Source organism: Grampus griseus, assembly GCF_964374135.1.
Source record: "Grampus griseus genome assembly, chromosome: 13".
NCBI classification, from domain to species: Eukaryota; Metazoa; Chordata; class Mammalia; order Artiodactyla; family Delphinidae; genus Grampus; species Grampus griseus.
In genome coordinates this window covers 41,273,809-41,287,353 of record NC_139007.1, presented here as the reverse complement: position 1 = coordinate 41,287,353, position 13,545 = coordinate 41,273,809, and the positions used below count along the sequence as shown (strand labels likewise).

At 40.9% G+C, this 13,545-nt stretch overlaps 1 protein-coding gene and 1 long non-coding RNA gene across 6 annotated transcripts in view; one reads left to right on the top strand and one right to left on the bottom strand.

Moving 5' to 3' along the window:
• LOC309831383 overlaps positions 1-12,210 on the bottom strand; it is a 32,382-nt gene extending 20,172 nt beyond the window's left edge. For all 4 annotated transcript variants that reach the window (XR_014297578.1, XR_014297579.1, XR_014297580.1 and 1 more), the window contains exon 1: positions 11,854-12,210. This is a non-coding gene — a long non-coding RNA (uncharacterized lncRNA). The remainder of the gene's footprint in view (positions 1-11,853) is intronic.
• Positions 1-13,545, top strand: part of TRAF3IP2 (TRAF3 interacting protein 2) — a 41,099-nt gene that overhangs the window by 14,090 nt on the left and 13,464 nt on the right. Inside the window, exons 3-4 of one of the 2 annotated variants that reach the window (XM_082668526.1) lie at positions 9,361-9,547; positions 12,855-13,033. In XM_082668526.1, coding sequence (XP_082524652.1) covers positions 9,361-9,547; positions 12,855-13,033 — 366 coding nt within the window. Of the gene's footprint in view, positions 1-9,360; positions 9,554-12,854; positions 13,034-13,545 lie in introns of both variants that reach the window. The other variant, XM_082668525.1, reaches the window with a different exon arrangement.

Genomic DNA, 13,545 nt, shown 5'->3' with positions numbered 1-13,545 from the left:
CAATAAATTATTTCTGAATGAATGAATGAATGAATAAATAAATAATATGTATCAGTACAGTAAGCATCTCTGAAAATGATAAAGTCTTAGACTGAGATAAAAGGTTCATCACAATTCTTGATGTCAGCTCTCTAAGACGCTGCTGGAAAATAACAATAGGGCTTTACAGATGAAACATGGGGCTGGGAGGTGCAATATTTTTCTTAGCAAAATAAAACACCGTATCGAAAGCAGTTCAAATGGTCTGACCAAAGAGTCTGACCAAATCTGGTGCCTAGCTTTAAAATAAATTATAGAAATAATTACACATCCTATAATCAAATCACAATTTATGTATTTATACATGTGAATTTAATATAGCTTTAATATAGCTTTAGGAAGCTTAATAAAGCTTCCTAAAGCAAATGGAGCAACAGAGTAATTCATAATTTAAAAAAAAAAAAGTGAGGTAAAGGAATTTAACTTAGAAGATGCTTGGAAGAAAGCAGGCAATAATGAATGTGAGTTAAGAGTGAGGCTAAGAGGGGCTTCCCTGGTGACACAGTGGTTAAGAATCCACCTGCCAATGCAGGAGACACAGATTCAAGCTCTGGTCCGGGAAGATCCCACATGCCGCAGAGCAACTAAGCCCGTGTGCCACAACTACTGAGCCTGCGCTCTAGAGCCCGAGAGCCACAACTACTGAAGCCCACATGCCTAGAGCCCGTGCTACACAACAAGAGAAGCCACTGCAATGAGAAACCTGCACACCACAACAAAGAGTAGCCCCGCTCACCACAACTAGAGAAAGCCCGCACCCAGCAACGAAGACCCAACTCAGCCAAAAGTAAATATATATATATATCTGCATGTGCCAAGTGCTCAATAAGTATTTGTTAAAAACAAAAAAAAGAGTGAGGCTAAGAGATGAGGAAGCAGCGGAGCTTCAGGAGAAAGAGCCCCTGAGGTCTACAACTGGGACTCTGGTTTGGTGTGGGATGCTGGGAAGTCAGCTGATTGGGAAGCAAGGACCTCACTTGTACTTTGAGCACCCAGGGATAGGATGGGTGTGGTGGCAGAGTTCCTTGAGCATGAATCACTCACTGAAAACTGAACCTTGGCAGGGTCAGGATTTGCATTTTTTTCTCAACGATTTCTAGGTTAAAAAGGAATAATTTTGTGGGAATAATACCACAAGATACTTCTTTTTAACATTCTACTATCTGCATTTAAAGATAATTTTTCTGATCATAATACTAATGTTTGTTCACTCTCAAAGTTGAAATATGCTCAAAAGCCATGTTTCCATCACCCAAAAATAATTCCTTATTGGGGTTTGACATATTTACTGGGTTTTTTTCTTTGCATATATATTTAATATAAAACTAAAATAATTTCAGTGTAATTCTTCCAGCATCACCTAAAAATGCTGCATATTATTTCATCAGATGGATCTATCAAGTTGTTTTTAAGTTATTCTCTGTTGTTGGACATTTTAAGTAGTTTCCGATTTCTGATCCAAAAAGCAATGATATGATATATCATGTACATAAGTTTTTACCTGCATTTCTGATTAGTTTCTTAGATTAATATGTAGAAGTGTGAATACTTCATCAAGGGCTTTGTGATACTAAGTCCCAAGCAGTTGCCTTTAACCACTAACAGGGGAAAGCCCCATTGTGATAGACAGAGAAAACATGGACTCACGATTGGAGAGTTCCAGGAAGATCTTCTCACCTGTAAATATTTTTCCTGTTGAACCCTGAAATGGCATCGTTAGCAATCTAGTCTTTGGAGGTAAGCATTGCCCTCTTTGGGCAGGCTCTGTTAAAATGCAAACACTCCCACTGGGAATACCTTTAGTCTCTTAACACTTGCTTTCTCTCATCAGATCCCCTTCCCTTGCTCTCTATATTATTTCCTTCTCTTGAAGTCGGGGAGGAAGGGGAGCCTAGGATCCTGGGAGTGAAGATAAGTGATGAAAGGCAGAGAGGAGAGAACTTGGACAGGAGAAGGGAATAATTCACAGAACACATATAAGCAGCCAATAAGCATATGAAACCAAGCTTAATATTACTGAATTTGAGAAATGCAAAATTTTTAAAGATATATTTTTCCCAATCAGGTGCACAAAAACAAAAAAACCCTGGGACAACATCTAGTGTTAGTGGGTTTATGGGGAAATGAACTTCCCCATCTACTCTTGGTAGGATTATAAACTGGTACAGTCTTCCAAGAGACAATTTCACTATCAAAATTTTAAATGGGTCCTCTTTGGTCCAGCAGTCTCACTTGTAGGAATCTGTCCTATAGACACATTAAATGAACATATAGAAATACCTGAATGAGGATGTTTATTAAAGCATTGTATTAGAGTAAGAATAAAAACAGTAAAATGCCTATCAGTAAGGGGACAGATTATAGTAAATAATTATAAATTAGTAAATTATAAATAATTATCAAATTATGTTATAAAGAATATACATTATTGTAAATAAGTTGTGATTTATTTATACCATAGACTACTAGGTCCCTGTTACATAGACTAAAATACACACTCTGACATAAAAAAGGTTAAGGGAGAAGCATGAAGTGTTGATCCCATACATGTTATTTTTTTTAATTATATATGTTAAAGACTCCATTAAAAAGTGTGTAAGATGGCCCCAACTGTTAACTGTGATCATGGGGAAAGGGGAACAAGGAATTAGGAAGAGACAGGGAGAGTTTTCTTCTAACTCTACATATTTTTGTTGAATTTGTTAGAGCAGACAGGCATTACTTTTATAATTTAAAAAATAAGTAAAGGGACTTCCCTGGTGGTACAGTGGTTAAGAGTCTGCCTGCTAAAAAAAAAAAAAAAGAATCTGCCTGCCAATGCAGGGGACACGGGTTTGAGCCCTGGTCCAGGAAGATCCCACGTGCCGCGGAGCAGCTAAGCCCGTGCACCACAACTACTGAGCCTGTGCTCTAGAGCCCGTGAGCCACAACTACTGAGCCCACGAGCCACAACTACTGAAGCCCGCGAGCCTAGAGCCCGTGCTCCACAACAAGAGAAGCCACCGCAATGAGAAGCCCACACACCGCTACGAAGAGTAGCCCCGCTAGCTGCAACTAGAGAAAGCCAGTGCGCAGCAACGAAGACCCAACACAGCCATAAATAAATAAATAAGTAATTTTAAAAAATAAGTAAAAGTTAAAAAGAAAAAAGAAAAGTAAGGGGAAATGAGAGTGTACAGGTGGGCTCAGCCTAATCCACCCTGCATGTGCCTTGGTCCTAGTTCCCAGGGGCATTATCACAGGGAAGAGGGTCAGGGGCGGGCTGTGTTTGTCAGGGAAATTCAGTGCTTACAGTTTCTCTTCAGGGCAGTGCAAGCCCAAAATATTTATGAAGCCTCCAATAGCAATGGCTCCCAGGAAGGTTGCTGTGAGGATTAAATGAGATAATGTATTAAAGACACTAGGAAAGTGGCTGGCTTGTAGTAAGCCCTCAATAACTAGCAGCTCTTAGTTATTATTGTTATTATCTAAATGGATCCTGTAAAGTACCCCTCTACTTCTAGATCCCTCTCGCTGGCACAGATTTTAAGCATTCAAAGCAGGTGTATAAATGCTTAGTTTCATGTCAGGGCTGTAACTGCATTTAATTGCCAACAAAACCACTTCAAAAGAGCTGTTCATCTAAGTGATGCTCGTGCAGTTGGAAACCATGGCTACGTGGTTCTACTCGGCTTTAGAAGAGTATTACTTCCTCATCCGTTAATGAAAATATAAATAAATAATGATCACCATGCAAATGGCATACCTTAGCCTTTGCAAGTTAAAGAAAAAATGGTTACTGGTCACCCCTTTCATGTCAAAAAAAAAAAAAAGTTATCAAAGCAGGTGAAAACAAGAAGTGGGAAAAGACTGTTTCTTTCCTCCCCCAACCCCCGGGAGAAGTCAGCCTCTTACTGCCTCAAAATCCTTCCACTGAAGGTCACCAGACTGGAGATCATGGCTATGCAATCAAATAAAACCCATGACGCAAATAAATTAGGAGAAAAGAATGTATTAAGTCTAAAAGACTCATTTTACTGTAAAATTCTTGCTTTCTCTACCAAGGAGACTGAATAAAATAAACCTGTGGGCACATGCCTACTATTGCTCATATGGACCCAAGGAGTGATTATTTGTATGCTAGAATGCATGCACAATCAAAAGTAAGGAAAAAACAAACCAAGTGGAAGAGATGAGAAAGAAAGGCGTTGCCTTTCAGGAACTACAGCTGTTTACAGCTGTGAGAGTTCCTGTAACAGTTTATGCGGGCCCTTTTGTTTTCCTGGCTAAAGTGATTGCGTTATATCATCATGTCTTTTGACAACTTGAAAATCAGGTTTTATTTTCTCTCTCATAAATTCTTTTAATACCATTCTTAATAAGGAAGAAAAATGTTGAATGTTTTGACTGAGAAGTGGAAAGCCTCGTTTAGGATTTGGTTTACAAATTCCAAGTGGTCAAAGCCCAGTAACACGAAGACCATGTGTACCCAGGCCAGGAGGATCATAAGATTGACAAGAAACATACAGTTCTGGGCACCTATTCATGATGTGCAAGATTTGTATTTTTGTTTTGTGATTCACGCTGCGTCAGAATCTAGGAGTTACTGTGCTAACGAATCACTTGTCTATCACATTCTACAGAATGCACTCTCTTGATGGAATTTTAGGCATGAGGACAAGTCATTGGGGGAGATATTTTAGGCAGTGATTCTTAAGTCTACCACGTAGCTGGCTGCTGGCTTGCACACCTCTCTTACGCACTGAGTGTGGGTTTGTGTTTCCAAACAAACATCCATAGACACACAGATTTCCTCTTTCTCTCTCCATTTATTTTGAGCTACTAAGGAGAACTATAACCTATTTATTTCTATTCACCGCCTGCCTAGCCATAAAGGTTCAATGATATTTGTTGAATGAACAAAAAGAAATCTGTTCCCTACTTCCTGGGAAAAGGAGTGATTCCCTAATCATGAGTAGAGACTTTGTCATATCAAGCCTTGGAAAGCCCATCTTTACTTGTCTAATGGGAGAGCAGAGGAAAGAAAGGAGGTCAATGAGATTTGGAAACAGACCTTGTTCATTCATTTATCAACTTATTCAACAAATATTTGCCCAGTTCTCTGCTAGGCACTGGGTGTGCAGGGGTGAATACAACACACATGGTCCTGTCTTTGTGGAGTTCACAGTCTACTGGAGATAAGTCTATAGATAAGAAGAAATGGGCAAACAAAATAACAAAGTGTATGTGTTATAAAGGAAATAGCCAGGTGTTAGAACAGACATTAATAGACAGGATGGTGAGAGGAGGCCTCTTTGAGTAGGACACATGTGAGCTGAAATCCAAAGGAAAAGAAGGTCCAGGAAGCAAGGAGTTTGGTGTAGTTAATGTACCAAAAGCAAGTGAGTGGGGCTGGAGCAGGGTGAGCAGGGAGAGAATGATATGCTAGAAAATGAAGGAGGCAAGGACTGTGGTAAGGAATTTGGATTTTTTTCTAAGTTAAACTTCTTTAGGAAAACAAAAAATTGAACTCTATAATCCTGAATAAGGAACTTAGAACAGTACTTGGCATGTAACAAGTACTCGATAAATGTTAGCCATTATATATATAGTACCCAGCTAAACTAGCAAGCCTTGGTCAAAATAGTGGAACAAAACTATCAAAATTTGAGCAATGAAAAGACATTCATTTACCCAACAAATACAGATTTTCTTTCACAACTTTTCCACACAACCAGCCAAATTCCAGACAAAACCAGTCAAGTTCCACTTACAAAAAGGAAACCTTGGGTTTCCCCGGTGGCACAGTGGTTAAGAACCATGGGTTCAAGCCCTGGTCCAGGAAGATCCCACATCCCGTGAAGCAACTAAGCCCGTGCACCACAACTACTGAGCCCTCGTGCCACAACTACAGAAGCCCACAAGCCTAGAGCCCGTGCTCCGCAACAAGAGAAGCCACCGCAATGAGAAGCCCACGCACCGCATCGAAGAGTAGTCCCACTCGCTGCAACTAGAGAAAGCCCACGCACAGCAACGAAGATCCAATGCAGCCAAAAGTAAATAAATAAAATAAATTTATTAAAAAAAAAGGAAATCTTATTTTTGATTGACCCTCTGATATTCAATATTTCTTTGCTTTAACAATCAAAGGACAGCATAGAGAACTCTATTGTCAGTACCCTAATTTCAAAAATAGATGAGGTGGATCATTTTCATCTGCTCACACAAAGCAGTGTAAGTTTTTATCACAGGTGGCCATTTCAGAAATGAGACTTACAGCTAATCAAACACTTAGCCCACATGCCTTAGTGATTTTAATGATATGATTAGTTGCTATGAGACAAAAACCTGTTGTGTGAGGAATAATCTGTTAGAAATCATATGTCCTTGATTCAAAGGCTTTTGATTAACAGCACTAACATCCACCTTCTGGAAAAGAAATAAACCCTATGATTAGAGCTTGGTAGTCCTTTTAAAGCAAATAAAACCTTATTAGCCACTTTTTAATGGATATGGGAAACAAGAATGGCTCTAAGCATTAAAAACTTTCAAGGCCACTGGCAACGTTGCTCCTCTTCTCCTGGTCTTCCTTCTTCCTACTTCCAGAGGAGACACTGAAAACTACCGCAGATGGAGAGCAGATGAGACATAGACAGTCTAGAAGACCCAAGACCTAGCAGGCAGACTGTGCAGTGCTCCATGGCTTCGCTTGTGTGCGTGTGTGAAGTTGGCTTTGTAACTCTTCAGTCTTCATTCATTCATTTATTGAGCATCCCCTGGGTGTCGGCACTGTGCCTGGAGATGTGGTGGCAAACAGACACAGTTCATGCTTTCACAGAGCTTAGAGTCTCGTAGGGAAGGCAGGTAAGAAGTTGACAAGTAAGGGTCTTGCTTACTTATACAAACATGATGAGCACTAGGAAGAAAATAAAATAGGGAGAAAGGATTTGAACAGATGAATTCACTGGTGAACAGGTGATATCTGAGCTGAACCCTGAATGTCGAGATGTTGATCTGTAAAGACACAGGGCAAAAGAGTCTGGGCAGAGCGGATGGCAGACTCAGGGTCCCAGAGGTGGGGTACTAGCTTGGGGCGTTCAAGAAGAAGAAAGACAGCCAGGATAGCTGGGGCTTGGTGAGCAGAGTATAGTAGGAGGTAAAATCAAGAAGGGCAGAGACCCGATCCTGCAAGGCGGATTTTAAATGCAGTGGGAAATCTCTGGAGGTTTGTACCTATAGCTGGTTTTGTAAATGGTCCACTCATACAAGACTCACCTAAAAACATGGCTGGCCTAGTGACCTGATAGCAGTGGCACTTTTTAACCCTGTTCCAGCTAGGGAAAACAGCAGCAGGAGAGACCAGCCCTGTAGCCCTGGAACTCCAACTGGTGAGCTGGACCCCTTGCAATGTGTCTGACCTGCCCCAGGAAGGCTGTAAAGACAAAACCTCAGTGGTATATCTTGTTCTAGACCATAGGCGGCTCTGTGGTCCTGTCTCCCCATTCTTAGAGATGCCCTCCATGTCCGGGTCTTTATCAGCCAAGGGGCTGGGATAGACTCAGTCAGATCCTTTTATCCTCCTCCCTTTCCTTAAGCCCCTAATATCATAACCAGGCCTAAGCAATAGCAGGGCAAGGGTCATGGTCAGGGCCAGGAGACAACCTGGGTTAAGAGGGGTGTGGTCAGCTTTGCCAAAGGAAGCAGGACAGGAAGGACCTAGCTGATGTCACAGGTCAGAGCAGACAATAGACTAAATCCAGGGATTCTGACCATGCTTGAGAGACTGGCTTGGGCACATTTCCAGGGTCAGTCAGCCAAGTTTCCTGAGTCCAGACAGTGGGGCCACACTAGTGAAGTGAATACACATATTATTTGTCTTCTGTACTTGAGGCCAATAGTCCCCTAGATGTTCCCATGAAAACTTCAGTGGTTCCTGACTACTTACCAAACTAGGCATAAAGTTCTCAAACACATTCTCGCTCTCCACATTCTGGTTCCAACCTTCTTTATCTGTTACTTTCTTGCTCACTTCCTAGTTTTATTTCACTTTATATCCCGGCACGTATCCTACCTACACAGCAGGCAAATTGGTTATTATTTATTATAATCAGAAAAAGAATAAAGACCAATAAATATCTTTTGAAAACCAAGGTTCTTTCTTGCCCTAACTAGCTATGCCTCCTCCATCCTCCAAGTTCTTACTTGGGCAGAGGTGGCAATGCTTGGATTACCAGGATGTGCTCATGGTTCATTTTGCAGGGTTATCCACTTGGCTCTCTCCAGTCCCTCTCCAAGCTAGGCCCACCCCTAAGATATATCAGAGCTCTCAGATTTCCCACACCTGAGCCCCTTTGGGCCCGGACAGTTCCCCCAGAGCCTTCCTCTCCCACCCTTCCTGGGTTCCCTTGCATCCCTCCTCTGACCTTCACTTCTCTTCTCTCACCTGGTCAGGCAGGTTGCCCTTCTTCCTTTGGGACTCTGCTACTCCTGGGCCTGGCTGGGACCAACTTTCTCCTAGGTTACAAATTCATATAAATCACTGCCAGGCCTGGCTTTGCTCTGAGACTGCCCTCTTCTAACTGCCCTGGCCCCAGGTGCACATAGCCTTTAGCAACAGAGGACTGAGAAAGTTGGGAGGTGTTGCCAACTGGTTGGTTACTTCCCAGAGGTATGAGCCAAGTTTTCATTCATTTACTTCTTCTTGAGGGATTGGGGTGTGTGTGTGTGTGTGTGTGTGTGTGTGTGTGTGTGTGTGTCCAGGGAAGGAAAAGAGCAAGTAGTGATTCTGTATCTATCCTGAGGATAATTTCTCCTAGCCTTGGGTTCTAAAAACTTGGGGAGTTATGGTAGGAATAGTGGTGATCTGGGTCCCTTGGGATGTATCTCACCTGCCCCAGGAAAGCTGTAACAGCAAAACCTGGGCAGTATATCTTGTCCTAGACCAAAGGGGTCTCTGTGGTCCTACCTCCCCATTCTTAGAGATGCCCTCCAAGTCCTAGTCTTTATCAGCCAGGCAGCTGGAATAGGCTCAGTTTGGATTATTTTAAGCATCTTATTTAAATAGGGGCCTATGTGGAGCTTTGTACTTTCCAATTAGAACACCAAACTCATGATTTCACAGATGTTTTTATTTAGGAAAAAAATAAAAACAATGACTCAATTTCATGAAAGCAATCAAGTAAATAATAGTACAGAAATATGGCAAACATCTTAGAGGTGGTAAACGTTATCTGGAACCCTCAGTTGGTATCAAGACAAAAATTTGCACTGAGCTTACCTCTCCTTTCACACAAAGGAGCTAGGGTCAGCCTTCCCTGTTTTCTTTGCTGTCTTTACCTGCAGATGGCCACGACTACCCTCGAACAGCCTACCAGCAAGTGATCCAGCCGGCTCTACCTGGGCAGGCCCCACCTGGAGCCAGTGTGAGAGGCCTGCACCCTGTGCAGAAGGTCGTCCTGAACTATCCCAGCCCCTGGGACCAAGAGGAGAGGCCTCCACAAAGAGACTGCTCCTCCCTAGGGCTCCTGAGGTATCAGTAAGTACGATGGGGCCAAATTTCAAACAGTTCTAACATGAAAAAGAATGATGCCAATGCAATCAAAATGTATCTAAACTCTCTGTTGGTTTGCTACCCAGGCTGCTGACCAAGTCCCACACTGGAACACCCCACCTAGACTTTTCAGGTCAGGAGGAAAGGGAAACTGGTTGATAAGAATCTCTTTACCAGACACATAAAGCCACTGGTGACTAGTCAAAATGCTCTTGAAGGAAAGGCTCTTAAGATGCTAAGTCACACCTGCTTCTTTTACTTTCAGATCCCCTGGCCTTTTAGCCCCCGAAATAGTTTTTTATTTTTACTATGGCTGACTTCCAAAGCTATGAAGTTCTTTTTTATATCCTTAGTTTCTACACCTGTTTAAGACCATTTCTTACTTTGAAATTTTAAATTCAATTCATTCTTAATAGAAATTTAAAATAACCTGTTATTTTCTTTTGTAATAAAAGAATTCACACATGTTGAACACCATTATTAGGTCTTTCCGATACTTCTTCCAGAAAAAGTTTTGGTTTTTCTTGACTTTAATTGTTTAATCCTTTAATCATATTTCTCTTCATTGTTCTTTTTTTTTTGTAAATTTATTTATTTATTTGTTTTTGGCTGTGATGGGTCTTCGTTGCTGCGTGCGGGCTTTCTCTAGTTGCGGCGAGCGGGGGCTACTCTTCGTTGCGGTGCTCAGGCTTCTCATTGCAGTGACTTCTCTTGTTGTGGAGAAGGGCTCTAGGCGTGCAGGCTCAGTAGTTGTGGCTCGTGGGTTCTAGAGCGCAGGCTCAGTAGTTGTGGCACTGGGCTTAGTTGCTCCACGGGATGTGGGATCTTCCCAATCAGGGCTCAAACCCGTGTCCCCTGCATTGGCAGGCAGATTCTTAACCACTGCACCACCAGGGAAGCCCCATTGTTTTCTTTTGACTCTTCAAGTTTTCCTTTTCTCTTAATTTATAGATCTAAAACATACAGGAACAACTCATGTACATGGAGCTTCCTAATTGATGACAAAATTGGAAAGAGAGTAGATAAAATGTTTGCTCTTGCTCAAGCATGACTTTTATATACCACTCAGAGTAAATCTATATTCTGTTTTGAGAATGGAATGAGATATGAAGGTCCTATTAAAGCAGTTTTTTTCAGAAATAGAGAAATCGGTAATCAGATCCAAAAGTTTATTGAAAGAAAAAAGCCCACTCTATTTACAATGGCAGATAAGGCACATCTGCCTTTCCTCTTCACTCAAAAGCCGACAAGCCCTCAGATTTTCTTTGCAGACAGATGCCTTATTTTTTTAAAAACAAAATTGCATGGAATTTATATAATGGAATTAAGTAATGATTTACAGCCAGATAAGCACTCTTGCAGAAAAAATATCTAAAATTCCAAGAAAACAAACAAAATTTAAGCATCTTTATGTTTACTGTTGAATAGGAGAGGCAATAGTAATTTTTAAATTAAACTTTTATTTTGAAATAATTTTAGATATGCAGAAGAATAGCAAATGTAGTACAGAGTAACCGCTTTTGTAACATCAATTTAAGCCTGCTATGGTCTCCTTGGATTTATTTTATCATTTTAAGATAATGAAAAATAAGTACAGGTAATGAAGCTAATTCTCCTCTTACTGGTCTTTTGAAAGAGAACCTTAATACAGAAAATTTACTCTGTCATTACTCTCCATGAATATTGTTTTATATGAAAGTTTTTGAATATTATCAAGGCCTTTGCTTTGTCAAGTAAGCAACCGTCTTTTATAACAACTAAGCAACTTTGGGTACAAAGGCATTTAATGCAAAAAGAATATGGAACTGGATCCCCATTAGATGAAGGCATATTTCGTAAAAAAATTTTTTCTACATTAATATAAAATAAAAATAACTTCCTCAAGCATTCACAATTAGAAATATAATATAGTTGAGATTCTGTATAATTTTATTTTAAATCTTGTTACATAGGACTTTCAGAATTTTTTTAATACTCTCGGGTAAAAATATGAAATCATAAGCAACAATCTAGGCATATACACACAGATTTTATATTCAAAACTTTTGTAAAATTTAGAATATAAAACAATTTCAAACATAACAAATAACAAACATTCCTGTTCCCACTACCTACGTTTTTTAAAATGTTAACAATGCCACATTTACTTCATATTTTTTTGAAGAAATAAAACATTACAGACACAGTTTTAGTCTCCATATCAGTTAGAATTCAGTTACAGAAAACAGAAGCAACTCTAGCTATTGTAAACAGAAGGGATTTAATATAGGGAATTGGGTACTTACAACATTGTTGGAGGTTGGAGGAGCGAGTTTTAGGCTGGGCTTCCAGGAATGATCCCAGAGCAAAGTCACAGAACAGGAGACCAGAGAGGCTGCTTCCTCTGGCATGGTCAGAGAGGCGGAGGGTCAGAAAGCCACCGCGGAGCCCTCCATTCTAGGCCATGCTGCCACAGCACACTCCAGAATCCGGAAGTTGCCACCACCTCAGCTACTGGAAACATTTTGTTCCTGCTAGGTCTGCACTGGCAAAAACACGGATGCCCATGCCCTGCCCTTGACACTGTGAAGCTGTAACGGGACACTGGGATGCCTCCTGATGAACTCGGCACCTCATGACAGACAGCCCTGAACAACAGAAACCACAGAAGTGGCAGAAGCATGGCCTCCATTTCCATCTACCTTCCAAATCTCACACGAGTGCATCTGGTTGTTCCTCTCAGCAGACTGTTCATGGGAATATTTGGGTGACCAAAATAATAATAAAGATGCCATATAATAATATGGTACAAACCTCTTTAAAGGGTCTTCAAAATCAGATTTTCATTCGTATATTAACATAGATACTTTTAAACCTACATGGTCTTTTCTATCTTTTGAGATATAATTAAATGTTATCTATTGTGAGCTAAAAGTTGTCTTTTTATCAGAATGCCTAAACACCAAACCTTGTATGTCACCCATTGTATTACTTTGTTTTCTTGGTGATCTTGTCCGAACTGTACCTGAGACTTATCTTCCCCATTAGACAGTCCTTAAATTGAGAAATCAAATCCTGCTTCCCTCTTTGACCCCTAGCACAGGCCCTTATAAATGGCAGCCCCCCAAATTGCTCATTGACCAAAATCTCTGCAGAAAAAAACTCTGTCCTTCTGGGTCAGGAAAGAAATGGAGGCAGAGGAGAGAGAGAGCTCACTGGTATTTCCCATAGTCCTTAAAGGCTTTCTGTCCCCCTAGGTTTGTGTTTATAAAACATGAACATTTACTGTGAATGTATTCCTTTCCAGGGGCCGGCTTTATAACCAGCCACCTCATAGAGCTGGTGCTCCTGAGGGGTCCTTGGAGTGTCCTGCAGAGTTGAGACCGGAGGGTCCCCAGACTCCATCCCCAGCTGCTATCCCTAGACCCCCAAGTAACCCTCCAGCCAGAGGAACTCTGAAAACAAGCAATTTGCCAGAAGAACTGCGTAAGTTGTTTGCGATGTTGTTTTTTTCCTTCTTCTTGTCAGGTCTTATACTTTAAGAGTACTTGATGATTATTCATCTATATAATCTTGGATAGCTCTCACATACTACACAGTGAAATGAAATTTCCTTTTCTCCTTTTTGTTAAAAAAGTAACCAGCAAAAAAAAAAAAAAAAGTAACCAGCATTTTGTAGGCCTGTTTGTAGTGATTCTGACACTACCTGCAATACTCACAAAGTGCTTAACGACTAGCTTTTTCTTCAACATGTACTCCAACAACAAATGACCCCCACGCTTTTTCCCTCTTCTAAATGATGCTCTTAAGTGGACTTGTCCCTGGATAGATTGATTAGATGTCCATGTGGTATTGGCCAGGGATCTAGCGTCTCACCATAAATTAGCAGCAGCCTTCAAGAACGAGGTCATTTCCTGTAGGAATAAGCAATCTTGTTTGGAAAAAGCAGTCTCACATTCTCCATACTGCTTTACAACCAAATGCAAACTAAGCCTCTT